Genomic DNA, 27,170 nt, shown 5'->3' on the forward strand with positions numbered 1-27,170 from the left:
CGGATGGACTTGTCCTTTAAAGGTCAAGTCCATTCCAAAAAGATGTTGATTTGAATGAATAAAAAAAACAGACAAGCATTAACACTGAAAATTTCATCAAAATCATATGTAAAATAAGAAAGATATGGCATTTTAATTTTTCGCTTATATTTTCAGAAAACAGTGATATTGATATGCACTACTCAGTTTCATGCGAATGAGTCAGTCGATGATGTCCATCACTAACTATTTCTTTTGTTTTTTATGGTTTGAATTATACAATATTTCATTTTTTACAGATTTGACAATAAGGACCAAGTTGACCGAACCATATAGAATTATACAATGTTAAAAAATTCCGCATGTTCAGGGAAGAATTAATCGTTGTTTCACTTGACAATGAGGATAATATTAGGATATGTCATATTCCATATAATAAAATACAAAAATAATAGTGAGTGGATGACGTCATCAGTCTCCTCATTTGCATATCTTCAGTGTAATGCTTGTTGGATTTTTCTCTTTTTATTCAAATGAACTTTATGTTGGGCTGAACTTGTCCTTTAAGAAGCCAGGCTTGTCTAACATTCTCCGTCAGGTTAAATACATTTTATAACTTTCCACGAGTAAAAAGAATGACGTACCAATTATATTTAATGAAAATTACACTGTAAAAAATGAAGTGCTAATTTATCACTTACGGTGCTTGTAGTGACTGCACTATACGAGTGCTGATTTTCTAGTTTAAATTTGAACTAGAAAATCAGCACTCGTAGTGCAGTCACTATACAAGCACTGTAAGTGCTAAATTAGCACTTCATTTTTTACAGTGTACTAAGAGTAGGCTCAGAACAGATCGAGAGGTGAGGCTAAGAGAAAGTTGGAAGAGGAGGGTTAAGATGGGTGACAGCTATAAATTTTAATAATCAATAAACAGGGCCCTGGGAGCGATTTTTTTAAATTAAAGCAAAAAAAAAAGGTTTTCAGTTCAAAATGGAACTCAAATTGGTCTCGAGAAATTTGAGAAGTAAAAAAAAAAGAAAAAAGAAAAAAAAAGGTTGTCACTACAAATTGATGGAGATCAAATCTGTCCAGAGAAATGTGAAAAGTAAAAGAGGGGGGGGGGGGGGGCGGTTTCACGACAAAGTTAAGGTCATTTGGGCTACATTTCTCAATTTTTACACATCCTTCAGAATACCTGGGATGCTGCCAGCACCCCCAATGATTTCTTTTTTTTTTTGGGGGGGGGTGCATTCGCTTCCTATGGCCATGTCAGTATATGATCAATAATTTCTTTGAATTGTTTTGATGAGCATATGACCTAATTAGGCAGATTCCTGGACATCATGACTCAATTCACTCTTTTCCTTTTCGCTCTCTCTCCCTCTTTTTCTACCCGTCTCTTTTCTCTTCTTTCATCTGCTCATTTCTTATATTATCTCTCGAAATATATGTTTTTTTTTAATTCGTTACACTATTTTCATGGGCAAACACGAGTACATGTGGAATTGCATCCCCGTTGGTATTTCGATGTGAAATTCCACGTACGTACTTTCTGAATATGTTTATCATTTTTGAACTATGTCCTGTGAAAGTATTTGCTTAGTGGCCGTGAATATTTTATTGTGTCAATAAACAGTTTTTAAAAAGATGATTACATATAAATGCAGAGGGAAAACTCAGTAAGATGGCGCTGTTATGGAATCTGAAACAGAGTAACTGGATCAGGGATTTCTTTCTGAAGAGATGTTTTCCTCTTGATTAATACAAATAATTCGAATTTATTACCCACCACCAATACATAATACTGCTTTTTTTCCCATTTCATCCAATCCACATTTAAAATATATCTTTATACAAGTATAACATAAAGTATAGGAATGTTTTACAACAATGATTCACTAGATTGACAGGAATATGTTACCATAGATCGAAAATTAAGAACATGCAATCACATTAATCAAATCACATTAAATTGATAATGCATAAACATAAAATGCATTTTATGTTTATTTGGTGACAAAAGAAAAGAAGGCCAGTTAAAAAATGATGTATTGAATATGGTTTATTACTGATAATGTACATGACTGTAAGGTGTTAAAAATCAGTAACTAATGGGCTTGATAGATTCAAGGCACCACATAAATTACCATAACAGTTAACACAAAATTACAAATGCGTTAGGATTTGAAGAGAATAATCAAAACTAGATTCTAAAAATCATAAGTATTTGGAATGTTGGAGGCAGGAAAGAGAGTGCGTATTCGATTACACAGAAATTCGCACTAAATAAAATAGGCTTATTCATGATATGTCTTTCTAAAAAAGAGCTAATTTTTAGGCTAATTTTCCCTTTAGGCAACGGAAAACACGATTTAATATTTTATTATTCCTCAATAGGGGTGATGAAAAATGACTTTATTACGGGGTTTTGAATCTGGTAATTCAGGTTTCATAATCTTTCGTGATCATTGTTTGACTTGAATCATCTGGAATACTGCTTTGTCGTAATTATCATCAAATCAAGTCTCTTCAATATTACAAGGATGCTTCATAACTCCATAGAAGTCTGAATAAAGGCCGGATTCCTGTGGACTTCTACCTGCTTGGGCCGTGGCGCAGTGATCACCTTCCTAATAAAAATACAAATATAAGAACGAAACGTGAGAAATAATGCACATACACGAAAAGGGGCTTGAGAAGAGAAACGGAAAACAAATACATTAGAATAACAAAATAGCCTTGTTAATGCGAAAAATGAAATAGAATAGGGCAATTTCGTCACAATCCTATAGAAAAGTAATTTTTGCGTCATTTATAGTAGTGCATATATCTTACGGCACTGGGGGTGGCAGGCGTCCCTGAATCATCAACACTACATTTGAAAAAAATGTATATCTAAGAGTTCATTCAAAATAGTGTCAACTTTAAAAATAAAAGAAAAGCTTCATCAAGCCTTTCCCCGGGGACCTCGACACGACCGTCTTCAGACAGTACACTGTTGGGGTTACGCATTAACATCAAGCCAACCTTGGTGGCCCGGCGCCCTCTCGAGCATGAACATTTCCCCATATGCAAGAAAAGGACAGAATGTTGCGTATGGCCTCGTCTAGACCATTAGACGTGGTAGGCCCATGATTCTTCCAATCACATTCACTATACAATAACGCACCTGCTTGTTGGCCTCTTTGGCTTGCAGATAAGACTAACGGTGACCACTACAACAACGATCAGGACTACTGACCCTACACTGATCCCGATGATGGCGAACCTCGAAAGACCTGCACAAAAGATAAAATCCACCACTTATTATAATCAAGCAGAATGACAGGCCCATTTGAAAGGAAACATTTTGACATTTTGACATTCGAATATCGTTACCATGATTATGAATGTTGATTTTCATGTAACGTAGTTGAATATTTTAAACATTTCGAAAATGTTTTCAATAAATATCAAGGTACAGAATAGTATTTCATTAAAAAACGCCAACCATTTTTTAAAGGTTTTGAAGAGCTTACGACAACCCATATGTTATGTTGGTATATTTGTTGATTAAGGTAATGACTCAATTTAATGGACTAACTCTCCTCCAAAAATGATCATTTGTAACTGGCATATTACTTTAATTGAGAACAAAAATGATGATGTTATCATGGTGGTAGAACTTCCGTTTTGGAACATTCTGTGAACGTGGCGATGGAGGCTTTCCTGAACTTTACGGCGTTACGCAAGTATCAGTCCTCGGTCCAATAATTTTCGTTCTACTTCTCTCGGGAACACAGCATGGCTACTCTGATGTGGTGCTTTATAATCAAGGGAATTGGGTCTAGAAACAAAATCATGCTTGTGGGCTGATAACACTTAGCTATGTTAAAAGATTTGGTGTCCAAAATTGGAAGGAAATAAACTATAGCCGTAGCTATAAGAGAATAACCACGTTTTTCTCTGGTATCCAACCACAGATGATGATAAAACAACTTCTTGAACCCTGTCCTTAGTGATGAAAACCTAAATACATTAGTTATTTACGAAAATGTCTCCGTGTACTCCTTGATGAGAATGGTGTATTAACTTTATTTTTTTTTAACAAGTGGAAATGGGTGGGAAGATTTCGCAGATATGTAAGACTGCTGTACCATCATCATCATTATTATTGTCGAAAACATTATCCGTATTAGTTAACTTTAAAAAGAGAGTCAAAAGGGGCCTAAGCTTTCGCTCCTTGCAGAATCTTCATCGGAGGCGAAATGACGAACATATAAAGTGGAACAACCATAATATAGACCACAGACATTCAACAGCAACACTAGAAACTTTAAAAAGAGTCAAGGGTAGGCCTACGTTTAAGATACGACCAGACTCTGGTCGAGGTCCTACTCACTAGGTCCGATTGGCGCTCCGTCGGTGGGGCTGTATTCTTTTGTCGTCATCTCCAATGTGACGTCAGCAGTCACAGTCAGCTTCGGGGAGGAATGGACGGTTCCTGTGACATGCTCCTTTGTTACGTCAGTGGTCATAACCTCTGTCTGCGTGGATGCCAACATTTCATCGCATGTTGGGATTTCGCCATCACTCCATGAACCATTTGATTGGCAGGTTAAGTTGACCTCGTGACTCAATTCGAAGCCCTCATTACACACGAATCTGGCCACACCTCCAGGGATGTAGGCAGTAACGATAGCACTACCATTCAGAGGGTCGGGAAGAGATGGGCAACCCACTAAGTATAAGAAGAAAATATATATACTTAGCTCCCAAGACAAGGAGTTCGATAAACCAGACCAATACGATATAATCTAATAATATAAGGTAATAGGGCGTGTTAGAATTTCAAAGGTAATCTTGATAAACTACAATCTCCGCAGCTTCGTTTCGGAAAGCTGAGGATCTCGGAGGAAGTGATGGCATTTGTCATTTTGTTTCTTGTAAATCCCAGTATGAAACTAATAAATAGTAATTAAGAGACACATGCATGAATTCACTGAAAACAAATCATGGGGTATGAAGTTTAAAAACGACAACTCCTTGTTTTCACGTGTGCTACACGATAACGATAGTAAGCAGAATGCATTTCCAGCCTTTACAATACACAGTAAAACACACTTTTATTCAAGATAGTACGCTGTGTGTCTGGCGTTTCTTCTTTGGAGTTTTGGAGAAGGTTTATGAATTGGACCAATCAGGCCACCTTACGAAAAATGTATTAAGAAATAGTAATCAAACTTGCTCAATACATAAATAAAACCAACCAACGTAGAAGCAAAGAAGACTCAATTGAGAGCTAGTCTTTCAGTTAACCTGTGCATTTTAGAAGTCCATTCCTGCTAAGGTGATGTTATTTGCTACAATGAATGGACACAAGGTACAGCATGACATGAAATATATATGAAAAAAAAATTACATACCGAATACTGCTCTGTTATGGACTGCCTGCTCATACTGTGAAAGTGACGCCACCGAATTCTGAGCGAAGCTTTGCGACCCAGTCGTCTGAAAATCGAAGATACAAACCCGGTTCGTACCGCAGACCTCTTCCACGAGACTCTGGTTGACCGAAGGGTTGGCGACAGGCTCGAAGACAGGAATGTATCCTCGGTCGGTGTGAGATTCGTGGTCCTTGCCCGGTTCGTAATAGAACAAAGATTCTGCCGAGTCGATTTCCCCTGTTATGGTTATCAGATGTAACGATACAAAGGTGATTTAGACAATCATGTAATTATGCCGATCTTAAAATAAGAGTTTGTTAATCTATGATATAAATCGGAGGATAAATTAAACGGCTTTACAACATCACACCGATATGCATTTATAGAGCGTTCCACAATTATGATAAGGGCAACTCTCTGGAATTGGATATCCAAAAAGTGAGGAAACCATGTATATTATCAAATTTACCAAATTTTCTTTGGGCTACACTTTTCTAAACATCTGTCTGGATCTTCTAGAAGCCTAGAATTTCTTGATCAACGAGTAAAAAATTCGAACAAATTAGGATATATATAAGTAGGGTGTAATAATCTATTAAAACGCTGTCAGGTTTGGAAAACTCTATTTCGTCTGCGTAATTGCACTATTGAAATTTAATGATAGATTGAGTAAGTGATCCTTACACAACATTCCAAACTGGTAGTGCAACTCTTCCGTTGTCGAATCGGGTGACAGTAAAGTTCCATTAGGAGTTAGAAAATCATCGCTGGAATTGCCATTCCAAGTACCCATCAATCCTTGCGTTTGTCCTTGGAAGGATTCCGGAGCTACAAGAAGAATGCTCATGGCCCCTTCCGAAGCTTTCATAGTCAGTCCCACCCCTTGGTCAAAAGTTACAACAATCCCATCTGATGTGATGTTGCGACCGGTTACGGAGACACCTAGAAAGGCAAAAATGAAACGGATAGGGCCTGACGTACAAAGTTATTGATCAATCGGAAAAATTGACGGCCCACTCAGGGTCATTGCTTCACACACATTTGTTTAAAAATCCAAGTGGCGTAAAAAAATCACGACAAAGAAAACAATATAAAAGGAAAAACTGAAGGAAGAAATGTGATATTATTTTCTGAATATTATGTAAAAATCTATCACAAAATTGGACTGCAATAAATATGTCAAAATGTTTGCTCGCTCGCAAATTTGTATAATAATGATTTTTATGAATTTGGCCCCGAAACGCCATATCTAGCCTCTCAAAAGGTTTGGCTCATTGCGCCACTGCAAAATCCTGATCATGAACCAAACAGAATTCATGCTTCAAGTCTTACAAATGATTTTAGATCTTTGTGACAGGCTTATACAGCTACTGCATGGTCTCTTTACTCAAGATTCAAGTGAGATTTGATAAACGGCCAGAAATAATCTAAAGGTTTTTCACCACATGTTTTCTTATTCAATAACGCTAACATTTCACATTCATTAAGTTCATTCTCACTGGTAGCGCAGAATTGAATAGTCTACCAATTAAATGCTAAAATGTATCTGCACTGTCAATAACATAGTTCCTACCTGAATCACTCTTAATTCATTTTACTGCATGACGGGAATATTGTAAGAAAGAATATCGGCTTTCCAAATATTTTAGATTTTCAAAAAATAAATTCTTCATGCTAATATCTACCTGAGTATGACCATCTAGCAGCTTGATCAAAATCGATTCTCGTAAAGTTTTGACCATCTCCAGCCACTCGCACATACGCATCAAGAACCCTTCGCTCATTGGTCTGAACATGGATGACGTCACTATCGCCGAAGCGTGCTGCCATGGCAACAAACACTGTTGCGCCAGACACTCCTACGATAAAAAAGTTAAAGTAAGAAAACAAGTTGTTAGGTAACTAATCTTTTTTACAGAGAGTTGATGTGGACTTAAAAGGTGAACGGGAAAGTAACAGTGGCGTACCTTGAAGACCTCGTACGGAGCAACCTTTTTCAGACAAGAAAAGAGGTCAAAGATCACCACCATTAAAGAAAAGCACCTGACAACTTCAGAAAACAAAACAATCATCAAAGTTGCACCCCCTCGAGTCGGGTACGCTATTAGTGGCATGAAGTGAATGTAGTGTGGTAATATGTATATTCTGATCATCACGTGATCATTTCGACCCGGGGAGGGGGGGGGGGCACTTACATTGACGAGTGGATACCATGCGTGACCAAAAAGCACGTTAAAAGGGTGTCTTTTTCAAGATAGGGCATGTTACGTACGTAACGTAAAAGGGTGTCAAAACACTAAAATAATGAAAAAAGGGTATCTATTTCGCTAGGAAAGCTACGTGTTTAGGGTCACATTTGCGAGGGTCAGTTTACCTTTTTCTGAAATGCAACTGATTTCATGATTATAAGCCTACATTATGCTAATGTCAGTGGAAACATATAAAATTGAACTGATAAGATAGGTTATCACTTTCCAACCTTCGAGTGGAGCCGTTCTTGCTTGTAATATGAAGGTGCCATTCAAAGCCGTCATCATAGTGAATTCGCCGTAACCGTTGAAAGTGTACGTAGTCGAGTCAGTAGTTGAAATATGAGGATCTCCATTACCCAATGCTGTATAATAGTGAGAGAAGGAAGAAATAGAGATAGAAAGAGATGGAGATGGAATTACAAAACGTAAGTTTTTTTCATAAAAAAAAAAAATTGCCAGTATTTTCTACCGGAATTTTTTCTTCCTTGTTTCAAAGAAACAACCTCATCCATTCTTACCCTACCCGCCAAAGGGACTCATTTCACCTTCCACGTACTCGTACGTTATTTGCTCAAAGAACAATTGTATTTGAAGGACCAAGGCTTTGGAATAATCTTCCAAACGAAATAATTAGCTGTTTATCCCTAAGTATGTTTAAATGTAAACTGAAATCATTTCTTTTGTCCAGTTATCGACACCGTTAAGACGCACTGGCTGAATATATATAATGTATTTGATTTGTACCTTTTATAAGGTATAATGTGGTATAGTTCTTAATTTTTTCCATTCTTCGCTCATCCCCCTCCTATGTTTCACATTTTCCACTTTTCCTCTATTTCTTTACCCCTTGATTTTGCGCTGTTTGTCTTTTCCTTTGTAGTCTAATTTTTCTTTAGTGTCCGATCTCCTTAGGAACTTTATAATTACTTTAAGGAACCTGCAGACATTACAAGCTCTGCTTTTCATGCAGGGACCTTCATATTTCACTTTATTTACTGCCATTATCTTTGTATTTCCTTTGTAACCAAATGTATTTCTTGTATTATTTTATTATTTTGTTATCTTGTGAAGTATGAAAATAAATTCAATTCAATTCAATTCAATTTGATTTCATAGTTCTCTCTCGGGAGGATATCAATAGAATTGATATAATACTGTAATTTGTGTTTTTGTTGGTTTCTATAATCATTTTTATTCAGAGCCATTTCCAAAGACAATAACAGAGACACTATTTTTCTGATCTTGAAGGCGATTGAGAGATCCTACCATAGTTTTCGTATTTCTTAGAAATCCCTACAATGTTGAATGGATACCAACTACCTCGGACATGTTGGATAGATTGTTGATATCTTGGTGACTGTTAAAGAGTTCTTTGGGTTCTCTCTTAAGGATCTCTACAATGTAGAAAGGGGGGGGGGGATTCTAAGGAGGAGATGATTGAGTTAGATTTAAGAAATCCAGTCATTTTTGTTTGAGTTTTAGGGTCTGAACTTTGTAGGATGGAAGCAAACTACCAGGGGAAGGAGGTTGATATCTTTATGACTTTTAAGAAATGCGGTCATTTTCAATGTTTGAGTTGTATCTTAAGGATATCCACTTAACAGAATTTAAGATAATTACCCAGGGAGAGATGGCTGATACATTTTCATGATCTTTCTGACTTTCAAGAAATCCGGCCATTTTCTTTCTTTGGAAGGATATTCTCCACTATACAGAATTTAGGCCATGCGTTGGGAAGGTGGTCTTCATGATCTTTGTGACTTTTTGGCAAATACTGTTATTTTTATTGTTTGGTTTCTCTCATCTTGGATACCCACTACGTAGAATAGAGGCCATTTACCTGGAGGAGGAGGTTGATATCCGTTACAAGTTTGGGACCGTCTCAGCAATCCATAAAGGAAACATGCAGGATCGTGCAGAACACCTGAAGCACAACAGTATCTCCAGGGTAAGATGTCGGCGAGATAGTGCGACAGGTAAGGGACCTGGAAGTCGATGGCCGGGATTTAAGAGAACATGTATAATACTGACTTCAAAGACATAAAATAGCCTTAAAACGGACATACTTAAGCTCTAAAGCATGCAAAAATCAGAATAAAATCGCATGCGTGGAACAAAACTGTTCATCTTGGTTTAAGGTGCTCACCCAAGCAAGGAGTTTTCACTCACCTGCGCATGCTCGAGGCTGCATAAATATATTCAGCTTACAGACCCCATTTTGTACCGTTAGGAGTTCCTATGAACCCTTGCGTATTTTAGTTGCTTTTCTCTTATTAAAGGCTGTTGCTAAGCCTAATTTGTATGCCTCGACAGCCAATCACAGTTCGTCGTTTAGAGTCCATTGTCTGGATTCAGTCCAAAGAATGAACAAAGATTATAAAACAGAGGATATCATCGCTGCGCCGACTTTGGTAAGAAGTTTTAAAGTTCTGATCAACAACTCAATTACATGTAACAACCAATTTTCATAACCAAATTTTAAAACCATTACATGAACCAAGAAAGTGTCGGCCTACTCTGTACTATAGTGACGAAAATGCGACATAACATAGAGAATTGCCCTGTTTTCTATAAAATAATGTATTCATTAGGTATATTTATACCAATGAAATTTGAAAGATCTCGGATTAAGCAAACATGGCAAAGGGTATCTTGTAACCATGGTAATACTAAGTTTGATTTAGACATTGGTGGAATCTTTGACGATATCTCTTGGTTACACATCCCTGTGGCTATCTTGCAAGTATGAAAGAACCGAACTGGGGAGTGTTTCATCAACATTTTTATCAGATCTGACATCTTTCTCTGATGTTGATTGGCTGAAATGTACTGTTACTATGGTAACTGTCGGATAAAATGGGACTTGTCGGATAAAACGTCCGACAAGTCCTTTCATGAAACGCTCCCCTGATTTGTCCCAGGTCATTATTTTAAACTTAACGCGCATATAACATTGATATTGATAGGTCAGTTCATTTAGCGATTGATCGCTAATCTTTGTGTTACGGTGCCCTGGTGGGTATTTCATAAAGCTGTTCGTAAGATACGAATGACTTTACGCAGGACTGGTGATCCTATCTTGTGCTATGTGATATCCCTATGTAGTTGATTTATGACCTAAAACAGGTTCCAGTCGTGCGTAAAGTTGTTCGTAACTTTACGAACAGCTTTATGAAACACCCACCAGGTCTACTTTTCATTCCTATCTTTCATTCTTTTTTTTTGAACGTACATAGTTTTGCCAACATATTTCATAGTTCAGAAGTTTCTTTATGGCGTTGGTAGGAAGGATGCACCACCATGCATTGATGTGGGTGCGTGATGACCATTTTGGGTGCGCATCGGATGTGCTCTGTTAAACGTATAAGGGGACATACCTTCCCAGGTTCTTCATATGGGGCGACGCCCCCGTGATGGTAACGGTGACTGTAGCCTCCTCCAAGACTATTGAAGACATTAATGATCATGCCACCATGATCATAGCAACACTCTTGTCCACCTCCCATGGCACTGGGTAAAAATATAGACGCCAATACATAATTTAGATGCATACTGCAATTTCAAATCTTGGACGCTATACGACCATTATAGTATGAGGATGTTATTCACATGATGAATGTCTCTATAGACTAGTCTTTGTTAATTGCAATGGATTTAGCTAGTCTATCATGTTTAAGCGTTTGAGTACTGAAGAATGATGTAAATGTGATTTTTTTTTAAATTTGTTACACACGTTAGGTTTTTTCTTTTTAAAGACAAGATTTTGCTGCGGAAATTAATTTGGCTGTCCGTAAACGGATTAAAATGTATGAACCTTCTCCAGAGATTTTCTCCAATGAAACCTGCAACCTCTCTGTTTGAACTGTATGCCCTATATCATTGTCTTATAGATTTAGTCATATCACGAACATTGACGACATAAGAACTGTGACAGTTTAAGCTAGTCACACCAACGATATTGACCATGGGCGGAAATCCCAGGGGGGAAAGGGGGGTCGTGTCCCCCCTACTCAAAATAGTAGGGGGATGCAATATCAAATGTCCCCCTACTATTTTGGGTCTTTGTTGATGCTAAGAAATATATCACTGAAAATGGGAATAAAACGTACGTTTTGGGACGAGATGACCTTTTTTTTTTTGCTTGTCAAATATATTTTCGTCGAAATGACCTTAAATTTTAGGTAATACCCTTTTTTTTTTGCTTGTCAAATTTTCCAGAGCCTTGTCCCCCCTACCTTTTGGGAGAGATTTCCGCCCCTGATATTGACTCAAAACCGACTGACGCGTCGCGACGGCATGTCGATTGATATAACATAATACGTTTAATAGGTATCTGGTTATCTGGATCTGGTTTCTGTGACTGCACATCATTACCTTGGCATATCCGCTCGAACGCAATGAATAGCTCCCGGTTTACTGATGCAGTTGCTTGGTGACCAAACACTTATATCACACAGCGGATCCGGACTGAACCTTCCTACGTCGACCCGGGCTTGGTCAAGAGTACAGGGACACGAAGGAGTCACGGACTGAAAGAAAAGACCCGCCAGAATTTCTGCCGCAGTCCAACGCAGGCAGGAGAACAGTTCGTCACCATTGAGCCACCAGAGAACATGGACCTCGCTCCAGATGGCAGCACGGCCATTTGCTGAACTTGGAGATGATGGAAAAATTGACACCGAAATAATATAGATGATAGCAAACACAGGTTGTTAAACTAATGGATTAGAACTGGACATACTGTTCGTATAATTTTATTATATTTCTTTTTGTTGGGTGGGGAGGGGGTACGTCGTGATTGACAATCATTGTCATGAATTAAGAGGTCGAGAAAAGTTGGAGAGAAATGTTAGTTTCTGACACAAGATTAAAATAATTTTCATCAGCATTCTTGTAATTTCTTGTTATCATTGGTTATCATTATTATAATCTTATAATCATCACTGTACTTTCGACCATCAATACGTCGAGTGTTAGCCTTAATAGTCATGTACCCCAATTAAGGTGAATTTTGTCTAAGTCGTGCAGATCTCTGCGGTCCCAATAAGCCTGATGAATTATACTGGGCAAAGTTTATGTGTATCATAATTTTAGTACTATTATCTTACTTTCCATTTTGCCCTTCGGACTCAATGACGCCAATAACACCGACGTCGAATTCGATTTCAGTGTTCTGTAACACCGATATGATGTGGTTACCCAAGTCATATTCGACCCCCTGTGCCAGGGTTACCAGCGGTCCAGCGAACTGGACACCGCCGTGGTCCTCTCTGTAGCCATATACAACGATATCGACTTCATCCACGCTTTCGAAGACATCTGTGTTCCATATGACCCCGAAATCGGATTCCCGTTGGTTGCTTTCCGTTACAGAGGAGTACACGTTATCAGGGACGTCCTCGACGCTGACTGAAATGGAAATAAGTGGTCACAGACCTTATGTATTGACGTCATAGCGCCGCCATCTGAGAGAATGAAGCCACTGCCTTGCATGCGTTCGACAGGTGATATGCAACTGGCGTATTTTTGACAAGTTCTGAGGGCTATGATATATATGACGTCCTATACATAAGGTCAAATGGTCAACATTATTTCGTCAACTTTTATTCACAAACTCTTAGATAAATCCTCGTACATAATAACCATGTAATATCTACGGGGGGAGGGGGGGTTAGAGTCGCACTTAAATGCTGTCGCGTACATAATTATGCAGCGTGCTATCTTATTGATCGATAAGCAGTAGTGCGCGTTCTCTTGGCATAATCTTACCAATGCGGTCATGCATTATACCGCACGCAACTAGGCATTTTATTACCGCACGCAACTAGGCACGCAACTAGAGGAAACACCCTCTGGTCAAATATAGGACACATCATTAATAAAATAAGGCTAGTTTTAGTAAAACCCTCTACATTTTGTAATCAGCTAAAGCTAATTATAGGTGTAGGTGCAAGATCAAATAACCATCATTCTTTATTTTAGAAAATGAAAATTTTGAAAAGTTGACAAAGACATCCCTCTTAAAATTGTTGTCGCACTATTTATTTTCTTCCTTCGAATATGGTTTCATAATACGTACTAAGAAGACATACTATCGACTGGCTCATATCTCGTAGGATTGGCCGTTTTTGGGCAACAAAGGAAGAAGATTCTTTCCCTCTCTTGCATTTACTTACTTATTGTAAAAATGCCGGAGAAGTCGAAACTGTCTCCGTCGTTGAGAGATACACGCAACGGAATTCGACCGACTTTGTAGAACGTCGGGGACACGCAGAGGGCAATCTTCTCGGTCAAAAGTCTTCCGGAAGTCACGATTCCGTCAAAATCACATACAACGGTCGAGTTGAAGCAGGGTCCACTAATGAGCACCTGGGTTGCTCCGAGCATGGAGCCGACCAGAGGGAACAGGGAAATGTCGCCTATGAGGATGAAAAAAGGAAAACCATTTGGGCAAAAATTAGAGTGCAATATTGGTATTTGGAGGATTTAAACGGTCGTTTCACAAGTAAAACCGAGGGCTCGTTGCATTGGGTATAAAAGAATAATGAGGATGTTCCACTAATGCTGCTATGAAAAAAGGATAACATTCACCTGAGGTTGTACATTCTTGTCCCTGGATGTTAGAGTTATCAGTCCTGAAAACCCATCTTCCTGGAACACCGATGTTCGATGTCGTTTCGATGTCAACGACGTCCGCTGTTCGAGATGCAGGGACATTGTAGTGGGTCACCCCGTCACCAGCGTTAAATCCCACCTGGTATGCAGATGATGGTTTGGAAAATGATATTGGAATTATTTTTGAATCGGGAGATTTGTGTGTTTTATTCGTTCATGTATTCAGGCTTTGTCGTAGCCTTTATTGTATTTGTCAAGAGAGGGAAACATCGTGGGCATGGAATGTTGAACGCTTCCTGATGAAGTTTGGCTATTTTCTGTTGCCACATTATGCCTTTTCGACACGTTTTTGATACTTTAAGTGGAAGGCATTGGAAATGAAAAGGACAGTCTTAAATCAACACTCATCAGTAACTGAAAGAATCATTAATAAATGCACCATAAATATTTGGGATGATATCAGTCCTGAGAGTGAGATTTGGTATTTGGTGGATGAACAATTAACTTTTTTTTATTAAGTTAATATAAATTTGTTGAGGCATATTCTAGTCATTGATTCACGAATCAGATAATGTAGTATCAGAGCCCATAAAAAAATGAGGGCATCGAATTTATATTTAAGCCATTTCGACTCACCTGAGCTGGTATGCCACCAAGACCGGTCGAGCTATTACCACCACTGGCAGTTCCAGTGGTCCAGTTGATGTCACCGTAGTTAAAGATGGCGAAAGAATAGCGGCCATCGGTAACCAGCACAGCCTGGAAAGAATTCCTCTGTACAAAACATCAGAATTCAGATTTATACATTCACTCTTTTCCAGCACAACACACTCTACCAATACGTAAACTGTCAGTTTTATATGGGTTTAACATATTATATTCGAGTGGTAATGCATCAAAGTATTAATACCCAGAAGTTTACATCTAAAATGTCTTTATCATGAACGTAATCTGGACTAGAACAGAACTATATTGCCCAAAAGTAAAACATGTACAGAGAAATGGAACTAATTTTTTAAAGTTTGGTCACGAAGATACTTTAGGACTTGAACTAATCTAAGGCCATCCAAGGTCATGGCTTCCCTATTGAATTGGTCACAAAAACCCTTTCGCTAACCTTGGACAATTCTTGTACCCATTTAAGTTATCCCATTTAGTCAATGTGCCCCTTAAATGTGGCCTTTAAAATATATTAATATCAAGGTTTGAATTCTATGCTAGATTAACACATCAGTAATAAATTATCAAGTAATTACGTTGCTTTACTTTCTGAAATAGACAGTCAATGTTCAATCTGTCAGTGTTTTAAGTTATTACACAATTCAGATCTAAATGTAATTACAATTGAGGTATCAGATGCACCGAAGAAGGCAACTCTGTCCCAAGTTGCAATGTACATCCATGATGATACAAAGTCTCTCATTTCGACGAAAGATGATCTGATGATGTCATCAGCTTCGATGAATATACCTTCGTCCTGTGTAAATCTTAGGACTTCTCGATAGGACAGAGTTCCGCCATTCGTGGTGTCCACATCTCCCCAGAACGGTGTCAGTAGCCGTCGCCCATCAGCAAGAGGAAATGGATCGGGTGTGTACTGAGAAACACTAATCAAGAAGGAGATTACGCCATTGTTGTTAACCTGCATCGATTGTTTAAAAGAGATCGGAAGTTTGGTCGTGATGGTGGAAAATAATATAATATGACAGATAAATTCGTTAATCAGGGTTTAGAGAAACCTAAGAGTAAGCTCAGACAAGTAATACTTAACACGCCATTAAGATTTTGGGATAATTTGCTAAAAATTGACAAAAAAGAAATTTACCAGATATTGAAAACAAGAGGTGCCAATAGAACAGTGTGATGTGGGTCAAACAACATTGAAATTAAGAATTATCACTTGGTGGTAAGATATTTCAAATTCTTCAAGTATCTGACAAACGTACAAGTTTGATATCAAGGTCAGGGAGCAACTACATGTATACTGATCGAGAGAGGGAACGAATTTTTAGGTCCATTTGACCTGATCTCAAGATATGATGCACTGGTCACTGAAAACATACGTAACGGATCCCATGGCTTAAGGAAGTGAATTAGGAGTGAATTAGCTTGGATACTTCATGGTTGAGTAATCTAATGGTGCCAAAATTACAATTCCTCGTGTTTTTCTTGATGTATTTCATTGATGCGCAAGATATAATTTCAACCGGCTAAACGATAGGAGGAACTTACAAAGAGACTGGTATGGTCATGATCAAAGAATGGGAACACCACTGCGATTGGTAGCTCGTCTGTGAAACCATCATCGTTTGCGGGTAGGAAATCGTCCCCTTCGTCCGATCCGAACGGGAAGAAAACACCTATTCAAAGACGGAATGAATGGCATTACGCTACCAAACTCAAATTGTGACAATGACTATATGCAAGGGTCAGATGTGTTATTGGCATTCTAGTCATATTTGACTATTTTCTCGACTCATCTTACTGTTATTGGTATTCTATAGTCGTATCATTTATAATTATTATTCATTTGGCCATAATAACATACAAGAATTGTGCAATGTGATTACAAAAATACAATTTAACTAATTTCTCGACCACTGTTATTGATATTCTAGTCATATTTGACTGATTTCTCGACACATTTGACTAAAAACATATATTTCGCACAAAAATATAGAAAGAAATATGATTAGTCATATCAGTTGTAGCTCACTACCAATCTAGTCATGTTAACTATTTTTTGGTATTAAGAGTGTATATTGGTCCATTTATCCTATTTATTTGGCCTACACGACCAAATGAGTAATCCTGCAGCCTTTAACGTAAATGATTCGTCGCTCAAATTTATTTGTGCATGGCTGTTGTTCGTTTGCTAGCTTTGTTGAAAATCTGTATGCATATATTCCCATGAAGCAATAAAAGCGCACAGCCCTAAATAGGGCAATTCTACATTTAATACAGGCAAATCGGAAGGAATGATCCGCAAACGAGTATACTGACAGTTCTCTTTTCTCAAGCGCAAACCCCTCGCGAATGACAGCCTTTTCAAAGATTGAAACAGTCACTGGTCGAACCATGATTCCTTATGTTGACGTCTTTTCATCGCCATTTTTGAAAATATTACAGCTAAACTTTGGACTTGACACTCCTTTCACAAATTGACTGACATAAACCCACCTATGTACTGAGTGTTTTTATTATTTTATTACTTTTATTATTGGTAAACAAAGTGATTTTGTCTGGGGTCATCATCAATTTTCGTAGATGTGCAAGTAACCTCATGACTATTAAAACCGTTGACTGCAGCAAAGAATTATGACACAGTTACACAAACGAAACCAAATCTAAATCGACCAATGGTATATCACTGAAAATGCCGAAATATTTTTGATCGGTCTGGAAGCGGTTCCGTTGGTGAGGCTGTACACTGTAAAAATTGCACCCTAGAGATTAAACGTAACACCAGAGAGTGTAAATGTAACAACAAAAGGTGGTGTTGTAATAACACCTATAAATGTAAAACTAACACCACCAATTTAACACCGGTGTAAAATAATTGGTGTGGTCCTCTATGTACAACGGTTAACACCACAGTTTTTGCTATGTAGCCTTACCACGAATGCTCAAGACTCCTGTACACGTCTTGTTCAAAACGTCGTCACTGATGACTGCCACCACATCGTGGGTCCCTAAAGAGAGCGTGCCTCCAGCTTCGATGCCTCCAGCTGTTAGGTGTACCTGGATTCCCCCTCCATAGTACCGATAGCCTCCCACCGTCTTGGTGATGTCACCAGGCAAGATATACTGGGTGAAAGTGTACGACTGTTGTCCAGGGCTTACCAGGACATCACTGTCTAGGTCTGGGCAGTTCACTGGTAGCTCGGTCACTGGAAATCAATAGACAATGATATCACAGTATTTTGTACTTGCAAAATTGATCGGAACAAGTAATGACATTGATAAGTCATACTCAGTGGAAAAATAACATATGCACTTTTTTCATTTCATCAGCTAAGTATTTCGTTTCAGAAGCATTCGAACTCTTATTCCTCGAAAATGCATGGGCTTTTACAATTGCAAAATATACACAACGACCAAGAATCTATACGACGTCATTTTGAATGGAGTTGTTAATACACGCATTTGTTTATATTAAAGTATTGTTTGATTTATTTCTTCTAAAATTACTAATTCAAATTTTAAAATCAAAGTCGCATAGAAAAATAATAACTTTTAATGATTCGATGATTAAATTGTGAGGAAACCCCATAGTTTTTGAACTAGATGTATATTCTTCTGATTTCATTTGTTTTAAACTAAAATTTGACCAAGCGTAACTATGTCAGGTAAACTGGACTACATATAAATTAAATGCAGATACAAGGACAATAAGCTGCAATACTTAAACAGGAAATGAAAAAAAAGAATGCTTGATATAAATCGTAGTAGGAGTAATAGGTTTCACCAATTTTACCAGAAAAAAATTTCAAGGTTAAAATCACCCGCTTCGACACGATCGCATCACCCCGGGCCATCCTTTTCAAGTTCTTAAAGTAACACACTCTCCCCCACCCCGGGGAAATTTTGCTGCCGAAAATTTGTGGCACGAATTGCCTCCCCCAGCGGCCTGAAAACGATTTTTTAAAGGTGGTGCTAGTTTCTTTGAAGAAATATTTGACAAGCCTGTCCCCTAAAAAAGAAAAGTAAAAGGTGATTTTCATTTTAAATAATCATGCGAGCAACAAACGAATTTTACTCAACATGAAGTGTTTTGGTCAAGGAAAAATTGAGAAGCACAAAATGATTTTTAGGGGTTGCTGCGAAGTTGCGAACCCCCAACACCCCCGTTCCCCAGGACCACCCCTAAAGTTGAGCCCCCGAGATGTCTGTTCCCATATCGAGCGCGCCTGCTCTTTTGGGGGCTTCCCTTTATTAAAGGGGAAGTTCACCCTGAAGAAAACTTTGTTGTAAAAATAGCAGAAAAAATAGTAAAAAATATTGGTGAAGGTTTGAGGAAAATCCGTTAAAGAGTAAGAAAGTTATTAGAGTTCAAAATTTTGGATTTGTGACGTCATAAACGAGCAGCTGTCCCATGTGTTATGTAATATAAAATGTATGAATTTCAAATTTTGTATGGTTCCTGATGACTTAATTTTGTTTTCTTTTCATGATCGGGTGTGAAATGATTTGTCTATTGATATACAAAAGTTCCAGTGAAAACCATTTTCAATTTTCTGAGAAAATGACATTTCATTGATTTTTTACCATTCGCTATCATGTAGGAATGGTGCTCGCATATGACGTCACAAATCAAATAATTGAAATTCTGATAACTTTTTAATTATTTGATGAATTTTTCGCAAACCTTCGGCAATATTTGTTATTATTTTTTCTGCTATTTTTACAATAAACTTTTTGTCAGGGTGAACTTCCCCTTTAAGAATAGTAACGCAAATGGCTTGTTTTACCAAAATGTTATGTGGTGGCCTACTTCCGTAGATCACATTCATGACATGATGATATGTACATAGTGTAGTAGGTTTCACGGTACACCATGCATCTTTCTTGGGCAAGTGTTGGTCCTGATTCAGAAAAGGACCACCTAATGTTTGCATATAGGAATCGTTGTCAGTATTTATGAATATATTTGGTACAAGGAAGGAAGGAAACAAGTAATTCAAACATAAATATGAAACTGGAAGGTTTCAAAATGAAAACTCCGGAATAAAATCAAAGAACTATTATTTCCATACCAGGGGGGTCATTTTCAGGACCAACACTTGCCCATGAAAGATACATGTTGTACCGTGAAACCTACTACACTAGTTCTTCTTCGCTATGGAAACCTTCAGAAGTTTCAGGATTGTACATACGAGTAATGAGGAGATAAAGTAAAGGAATTTTAATCACGTGGGTTCGTGACGTAGAACACACAGGTTTCCACGTTGTTACACAAATCTCTAGCTATCAACGTCACAGCCGTGTCTCCTGGAAGATATAGATATCCACTAACGCCAGTCGGGACATCATACGAAACCCCACTCGGGTCGTAGTTCGCATCTGTGTAGGTGTAGGTAGACCCCGGCGTCAGACTAAAGAAAGAATTTGGGAAAACCGGAAGGGTGCTGACATTTTGACATGTCACAACCGGTGGATCCGTGTCAGTGGTGCATGTGTTTCCATCTGCAAAGAAATTGAGAGAAAACAAGACATATTAAGAGAGCGTGTGTGAGTGGGGGTGGGGTAAGTGCCAACTGATCTCAGGCGCGTGACAGCAGACAATAAAGACCTAGATTCGATTGGTATCCACTCATCGATGGAAGTGGTCCCCCCGGAATTTGAATCTAATCCCCCATTTCTTGGGAAAGTAAAACATAATGCCCATTACATCGTGTGCTAGAGGCATATCGTTTGTGTATGAGTACAAACGTATTGCATAGGCTGTATACATATCAACGTATGCGAAATGTTCGGCTGGAGAGGTTGATCTGACCCATGAAATCAATCGAAAGTGATCCACCAATAATTCACATTAAATGTACAGTCAATCTTAAAAATCAAGTGTATGATTAAGTGTTAGCTTTTGCGTTAGGGGACCCTAATATTAGCGTCCGTGAGGATTGCGAAAGGTCACAAATATATAAACGACACGCTTTCAGAAAGTATAATTACCTTGGTATCAAATAATTCTAAAAACGACAATTACAAAATGGTAATAGATAATATCATGATAATAATAATAGAAATGATAGTAATAACGACGATAATAATGAGAATAATAATAATAGTAAAAATAAAAACAGATATCAGTAATGAAAATAATAGAAATGACAATGATGAAGCTATTTCCAATACTACTACAACTCCGACTACTAATGTTTTGGGCGTCTATCACTATTACTTCTTCTACTACCACTTCCCCAAAACTAATAGTAATGATGATAGCAATAAAATATCAACAATGAAAGTAATTTAAACAATAATGTTAAAACTAATTTCAATACTACTACTACTACAACAAGAACTACTACTACTACCACTACTACTAATATTCCTAGCACTTCTTACAAAAAACGAATAATAGTAATAAAAATAAATTTAAATAATGCTAGTAATGAACTAGTAAATGAACTGATAAAGCTATTTCCAATACTACTACTACAATGCCTACTACTTTTTTTTGTTGACTATACTACTACTACTACTACTACCTACAAATAAGTAATAGTAATGATAATAAAAGTAAATAACAATAATGAAAATAATTTAAAAGGTAATTATAAAACTAATATTACTACTACTACTACTACTACTACTACTACTACTACTACTACTACTACTACTACTACTACTACTAATACTACTACTACTACTACTACTACTACAGCAACTACTACCACTGATACCAATGCAACTACTACTACTATTATTACTTCTATTAATACCACTACTAATTTTACTGCTACTACTACTCCTTTTTCTTCTAGTACTACTGATAGATATCGTATAATTAGTGATGATTTTATTATAATGTATTACTTATGATAAAACAAATGATAATGATAATAGAATATAAAAATGAAATAATATAAATGATGATAAAACTTATTTCCATACTACTTATTCTACTACTAGTACTACTACTACTACTACTACTACTACTACTACTACTACTACTACTACTACTACTACTACTACTATTACTACTACTACTACTACAACTACTACTACTTTATTACTACTACTGCTACTACTGCTACTATTTTTTTCTTCTTCTAGTAGTAATCATAAAACTAACTAGAATGATACATTGATAATACTAACGTACCTTACATCTTTTCTGACGGAAAATATATTTGAAAAAAAAAGAAGAATAAAATTTACAAGAAAAAAATCAAAATCTGAGGTAAAAAAAGGATAAAGCATTTTATATAGTTCAAAATTGAAATGAAATCAACAAAACGAGATGTTAACAATATTATCTAGGATTAAGATTAGTATATTGGGGCAATGCTGAGCGGAAACCAGGAGTTTTAGTCATTGTAAGGGCGAGTAAATTTGTCAAATTTTGATTCCTTTGTCTATGAAGGCAAGAACTTACACATTCAAACATATTCAGTAACACCATTTAAAAGCCCATCATAAACCAATGCTGCAAAAATGAGGTATTACGTGAATACCAGCCCATCATATATACATGTATAGGAAATTAGGAATAAAATAAGAGAGAAGTTTTGAAACACCACGAATTTGGCTTTGGGCTATTAAACATTAGACGATTAAACAGCTCCATTTAGCTTCAGCTAAACATCGGCATGAATCTAAACTGTTACTGTTTAAAGATTGTAGTTTTTCCCGTTACAGATACCTGGCTGCTCGTATTAAATTAACAACGGGGATTTTGTCGTTTTCTTTCATTTCACATTAATTGAAATTATGTACCTGTAGAGGATGCAACCTTACCTGATTGCTTGATGACGGCAGAGATAGTTGCTAAAAAGAAGAAAGTAGCGAGCTGATACCGATTCATGGTTCCCAATAACGTCTCCCGAAAAACCCGATCGCAATGTTGTTCACATCAGTCACTTCAGATTCCGTATTGTATTTCTTGTCAGTTTGCTTATTTTAGTACCCTAACCGTTCTTGGTACTTATTGTATCTCCCTGCCTATTTATTTGCCTTTATCTTCACTTATGACTAAACCGAAACTTATGCTCCTCAAGTAAGACAGTATGAATTTTCTCTTGTGTATAAGTTTGTTGGTATTAAATACTGTTTACCCTGGAAACCGGAAATACTGACGAGCAGGCTGAAGGTGTCCCAACTTGTCCCTTTTAATGATATACTTTTGCCATTCTTTAAACAAATAAAACCGAGATGTGTACCATAATATGATAAAAGTGATAACGAAATCCAGTGTAAGCATACACCAAAAAATGCAAATACAATTTCAGGATGAAATTAATACGAGCAAAGATCTTTTAAGATAAATATCGGATTTTTTTTATCTTGGTTTGTGAGCAGAGGTTAATAGGCATGCGTATGCCTCATACGGATAATAAACCACATGCCTGGCTTTCATATTATTTTTTTTTTCCAAAAGATCGTTTTATTAGGCATAAAATGCATACATTTGATTGATGCTTGTATTTGCATTTCATTACCGTCATGTTTTATACTAGTGGTACTAAAACCAAGTTCACAAATAAGTCGAGTTACGTATTACCTTATTGTGGTTAATTCTATGGCTCAAGTTTATTCAAAGTTTCAAAATTGGCAAACAAAGTTTCATAATGCGTACCCATAAATCAGTCGTTGAGGTGGTTCTTGATCATTAGTAGATTATGATATTTTGTGGAGCAGAAGAATGTTGCTAATCTTACCAGTAAGAAAACAAAAAAATAAATTGATCGGTCATATGTTTCTTTCTGGACTAAGAGATAGTATCCGTTAACCCTGAATAGACTGGGCTATTTTGATGCCTAAGAAGATGGGGGGGGGGGGGGGGCTGATTCAGCCCCCCTTATGATCTCGGCTGTCGATCGCGCGATCGTGACGAAAATTGGCATGCGCGTTACCCATGGCATTATTTACAAAACTATAATATCAAATTCTGCGAAAAATCTCATTGCTCCTTATAGTCCAGGATAGAAGAGGCATAACCTTGTTTTTTTTATATACACAATATTTTTTGACGGTTTCTTGTCAATTCGAGGGTGCTGATTACGTATCTGGATGATGCCACTCGTGTAACCTTGAGCAATTTCCGCAAATTGGCAAAATCCAATATGGCCGCCAAAATATGCAAATTACCCATGAAAATCATAAAATTGTCCGCACATTGGCTGTGAAATGCATGAAATTGTGTGGCAGGAGTGAAATACAATCTTAAAAAATAATTTTTTGACAAAATATCTTTTTTCCTGATATTCAAAATGGCCGCCATAGGCCATTGTATACACTATCATGTACAATATGAATAAGGAAAACTAATTTTCACAAAAAATCGCGATGTATGAACGAAGTAATATATACAAATCATCATTATTAAAGAGATATATCATTTATAATGTCAAATATGGAAACATTGCTGTATTTTGATATCTAAAATAGCCGCCACTTGCCCAAACAGTATTGCGTACATTGGCAATGGGGGCCAAAAAATTCACAAGAGTGATCCCTAAAATGCTTATTATGAAGATTAAACAGGTGGAATACTGACTATAAACATAATTATTAACGAAATATTATCAATATGCCATGTATGTGGTGAATGTTGTATTTTTATATTCAAAATGGCTGCCAAATACCCTAAAAGTATTATGCACGAAGAGAAATGGGAGGAGAGAAATCACAAGAGTGAGCGCTAAAATGCATATAATTATGTGATTAATTAATTGGATACTGTCTAAAAACATATTTTCTAACGAAATATATCATTCAGGTTTCAAGTTTGTGTTAAATACTGTATTTCGACTTTCAAAATGGCCGCCATCGACATTAACTGTATTATGTACAATGCAAAGTGGGAAACCAATATTCACAGGAGTGAGCACCATAAATGCACGTAATAGTGATCTATTAGTAAAATATTGTCTGAAAGCATAATTTCTATTAAGGTGTATCATTTATTCTGCCAGTTAGGTGAGAAATACGGTTATTTTAAAGTCAAAATTGCCGCTACAGTCCCTTACAGTATTATGCACAATATGAATGGGAGCAAATCATTTCAACAGAATTTGGCTTTGCTTGGTTAGAGTGGAATGTTGTTTGAAAACATGATTTATAACAAAATATGTCATATTTTATGTAATTTAGGTGATAAATACTGTATTTCAATATTCAAAATGACTGCCATATGCCCTTTTTGTGAACATTATTTGTCTCCACCCAAACTGTATATTATACGATAAGTGCCTATGGTGGCCATTTTAAATTAAAAAAGCATTTATCACTTTAATTACACAACATTGTGATAATATCTCTTTAGAAACCATGGTTTTAGACAATAATTCACACTTACATCACAATTCATAATTATATGCAATATTTAGAGTCAAGTAAAACCAAATTCTGTCAAAATTATATGTCCCATATTACAATGTACACAATAATTTTAGGACGTATGGCAGCCATTTTGGATTTCAAAGTACAGCATTGATTACCTCCACCATGTCCACGACCAATATGTGATGTATTTATTTAGAAATAATGTTTAAGACAATATCTTTACTCGTACATCACAGTTATATGCATTTTATGATTCTCACTCTTGTGAAAATTAGTTTCCTGTTTGCATGTTACATAATTTAGTTAGGGCTTGTAGATGTTATTTTGAATGTCAAAATACAGTAAAATTTATCACCTTTTTGGAAGAAGAAATGCGATGATTAAAAAAATGTTTTCAAATAACGTTTCACTCATACAACAGGATTATATGGATGTCATAGTCAAGCATATCCAAATTCTTACAAAATTATATGTCCCAATTCACCTTGTAGCTAATACTGTGAGGGCTTATAGGGGCCATTTTGAATTTCGTAATACAGTATTTATCTCATGCATGACAAAAGAAATGATATGTGTTGCTATAAAACATGTTGTCAGACAATATTTTACTCATAGATCACAATTACATGCATTTTATGTTTCTTACTCGTGTGAAAATTGGTTTCTCCATTTGCATTGTACATGATGAATGTAGGGGCTTTGGCGGCCATTTTGAATTTCAAAATACAGCATTTATCACATAAATGGCATATATACAATGATGTTTTTAGTCATTATTTCACTCGTTTATCTTAATAATATGCAATTTAATGCTCAATCTTGTCATTTTTTGGGGCCCCGGCCATTGCCACAGTACATAATACTCTTTGGGTCAGTGGCGGCTATTTTAGATATCAAAATACAGCAATGTTCCCATATTTGACATAATAAATAATATATCTCATTAGTAATGATGATTTGCATATATTACTTCGTTCATACATCGCGATTTTTGCAGTTTAGTGCTCATTTTTGTGAAAATTAGTTTTTCCTATTCCACCGGCATTGTACATGATAGTGTATACAGTGGCCTATGGCGGCCATTTTAAATATCAGGAAAAGAAATATTTTGTCAAAAATTATATTTTAAGATTGTATTTCACTCCTGCCACACAATTTCATGCATTTCACAGCCAATGTGCGGACAATTTTATGATTTTCATGGGTAATTTGCATATTTTGGCGGCCATATTGGATTTTGCCAATTTGCGGAAAATGCTCAAGGTTACACGAGTGGCATCATCCAGATTCGTAATCAGCACCCTCGAATTGACAAGAAACCATAAAAAATATGTATATATAAAAAACAAGGTTTGGTCAATTTTTTATGGGGCCTATCCTGGACTATTAATTGTGCTAATTTATGCGTAAAACCACAAGTTTGCTCTAATTAATAAAATAATGCCTCTAAAATGCTAATTTTTGTTCCACATACTCTAGATAGGCATTTGATCAAATTTACTTTTCAAACAATTCAAAAAACATTTATTTTCTTATGTATTCTATTGTTTTCTGAACTTCTTATGTATTTCTTTGTTTTTTATTGTTTTTTCAATGGAAATTATTGGGGACTTTATCTTGGCCATAATCAAGATAAAATTAATTGATTTTAAGCAGTGAAAAGAAAAACAATGATACATTTATGAATTTTGGCTAAAAACACTATTTGCATTGGATTTGTACACAAATTCACGTTTTTGAGTAATTTGGCAAGCACTTACGAAATGTTGCGCAATTTTGGAACCGCGTACCCGGGGGTGACAATTTTGGTCTCAAAAGTTGCTCGATACTTGAAAGTAAAAAGTCAGCGAGCGACGTGGTAAAACATTTTCGAGCGGCGGAT

The 27,170-nt window shown here is 36.7% G+C and overlaps 1 protein-coding gene across 2 annotated transcripts; it reads right to left on the minus strand.

Moving 5' to 3' along the window:
- Positions 1 to 2,031: 2,031 nt before the first annotated feature.
- Positions 2,032 to 22,996, minus strand: LOC121432096 (sushi domain-containing protein 2-like). Of its 2 annotated transcripts, XM_041629946.1 has the most exons (19): positions 22,742 to 22,996; positions 20,189 to 20,461; positions 17,893 to 18,165; positions 16,508 to 16,635; positions 15,618 to 15,917; positions 14,912 to 15,049; positions 14,252 to 14,414; positions 13,837 to 14,079; positions 12,769 to 13,069; positions 12,035 to 12,313; positions 11,038 to 11,170; positions 9,501 to 9,645; positions 7,888 to 8,022; positions 7,094 to 7,267; positions 6,093 to 6,350; positions 5,388 to 5,645; positions 4,364 to 4,702; positions 3,152 to 3,260; positions 2,032 to 2,612 (listed from the first exon to the last, which is right to left on the minus strand). In XM_041629946.1, exons 1-19 carry the CDS (start codon positions 22,806 to 22,808, stop codon positions 2,531 to 2,533), a joined length of 3,798 nt encoding a protein of 1,265 aa, XP_041485880.1. In that variant the 5' UTR covers positions 22,809 to 22,996; the 3' UTR covers positions 2,032 to 2,530. The 2 variants fall into 2 exon arrangements, with proteins under 2 accessions (XP_041485880.1, XP_041485881.1); XM_041629947.1 differs by lacking the exon at positions 7,094 to 7,267.
- Positions 22,997 to 27,170: the final 4,174 nt, after the last annotated feature.

The sequence above is a fragment of the Lytechinus variegatus genome, chromosome 18 (genome assembly GCF_018143015.1).
Source record: "Lytechinus variegatus isolate NC3 chromosome 18, Lvar_3.0, whole genome shotgun sequence".
Taxonomy (NCBI): domain Eukaryota; kingdom Metazoa; phylum Echinodermata; class Echinoidea; order Temnopleuroida; family Toxopneustidae; genus Lytechinus; species Lytechinus variegatus.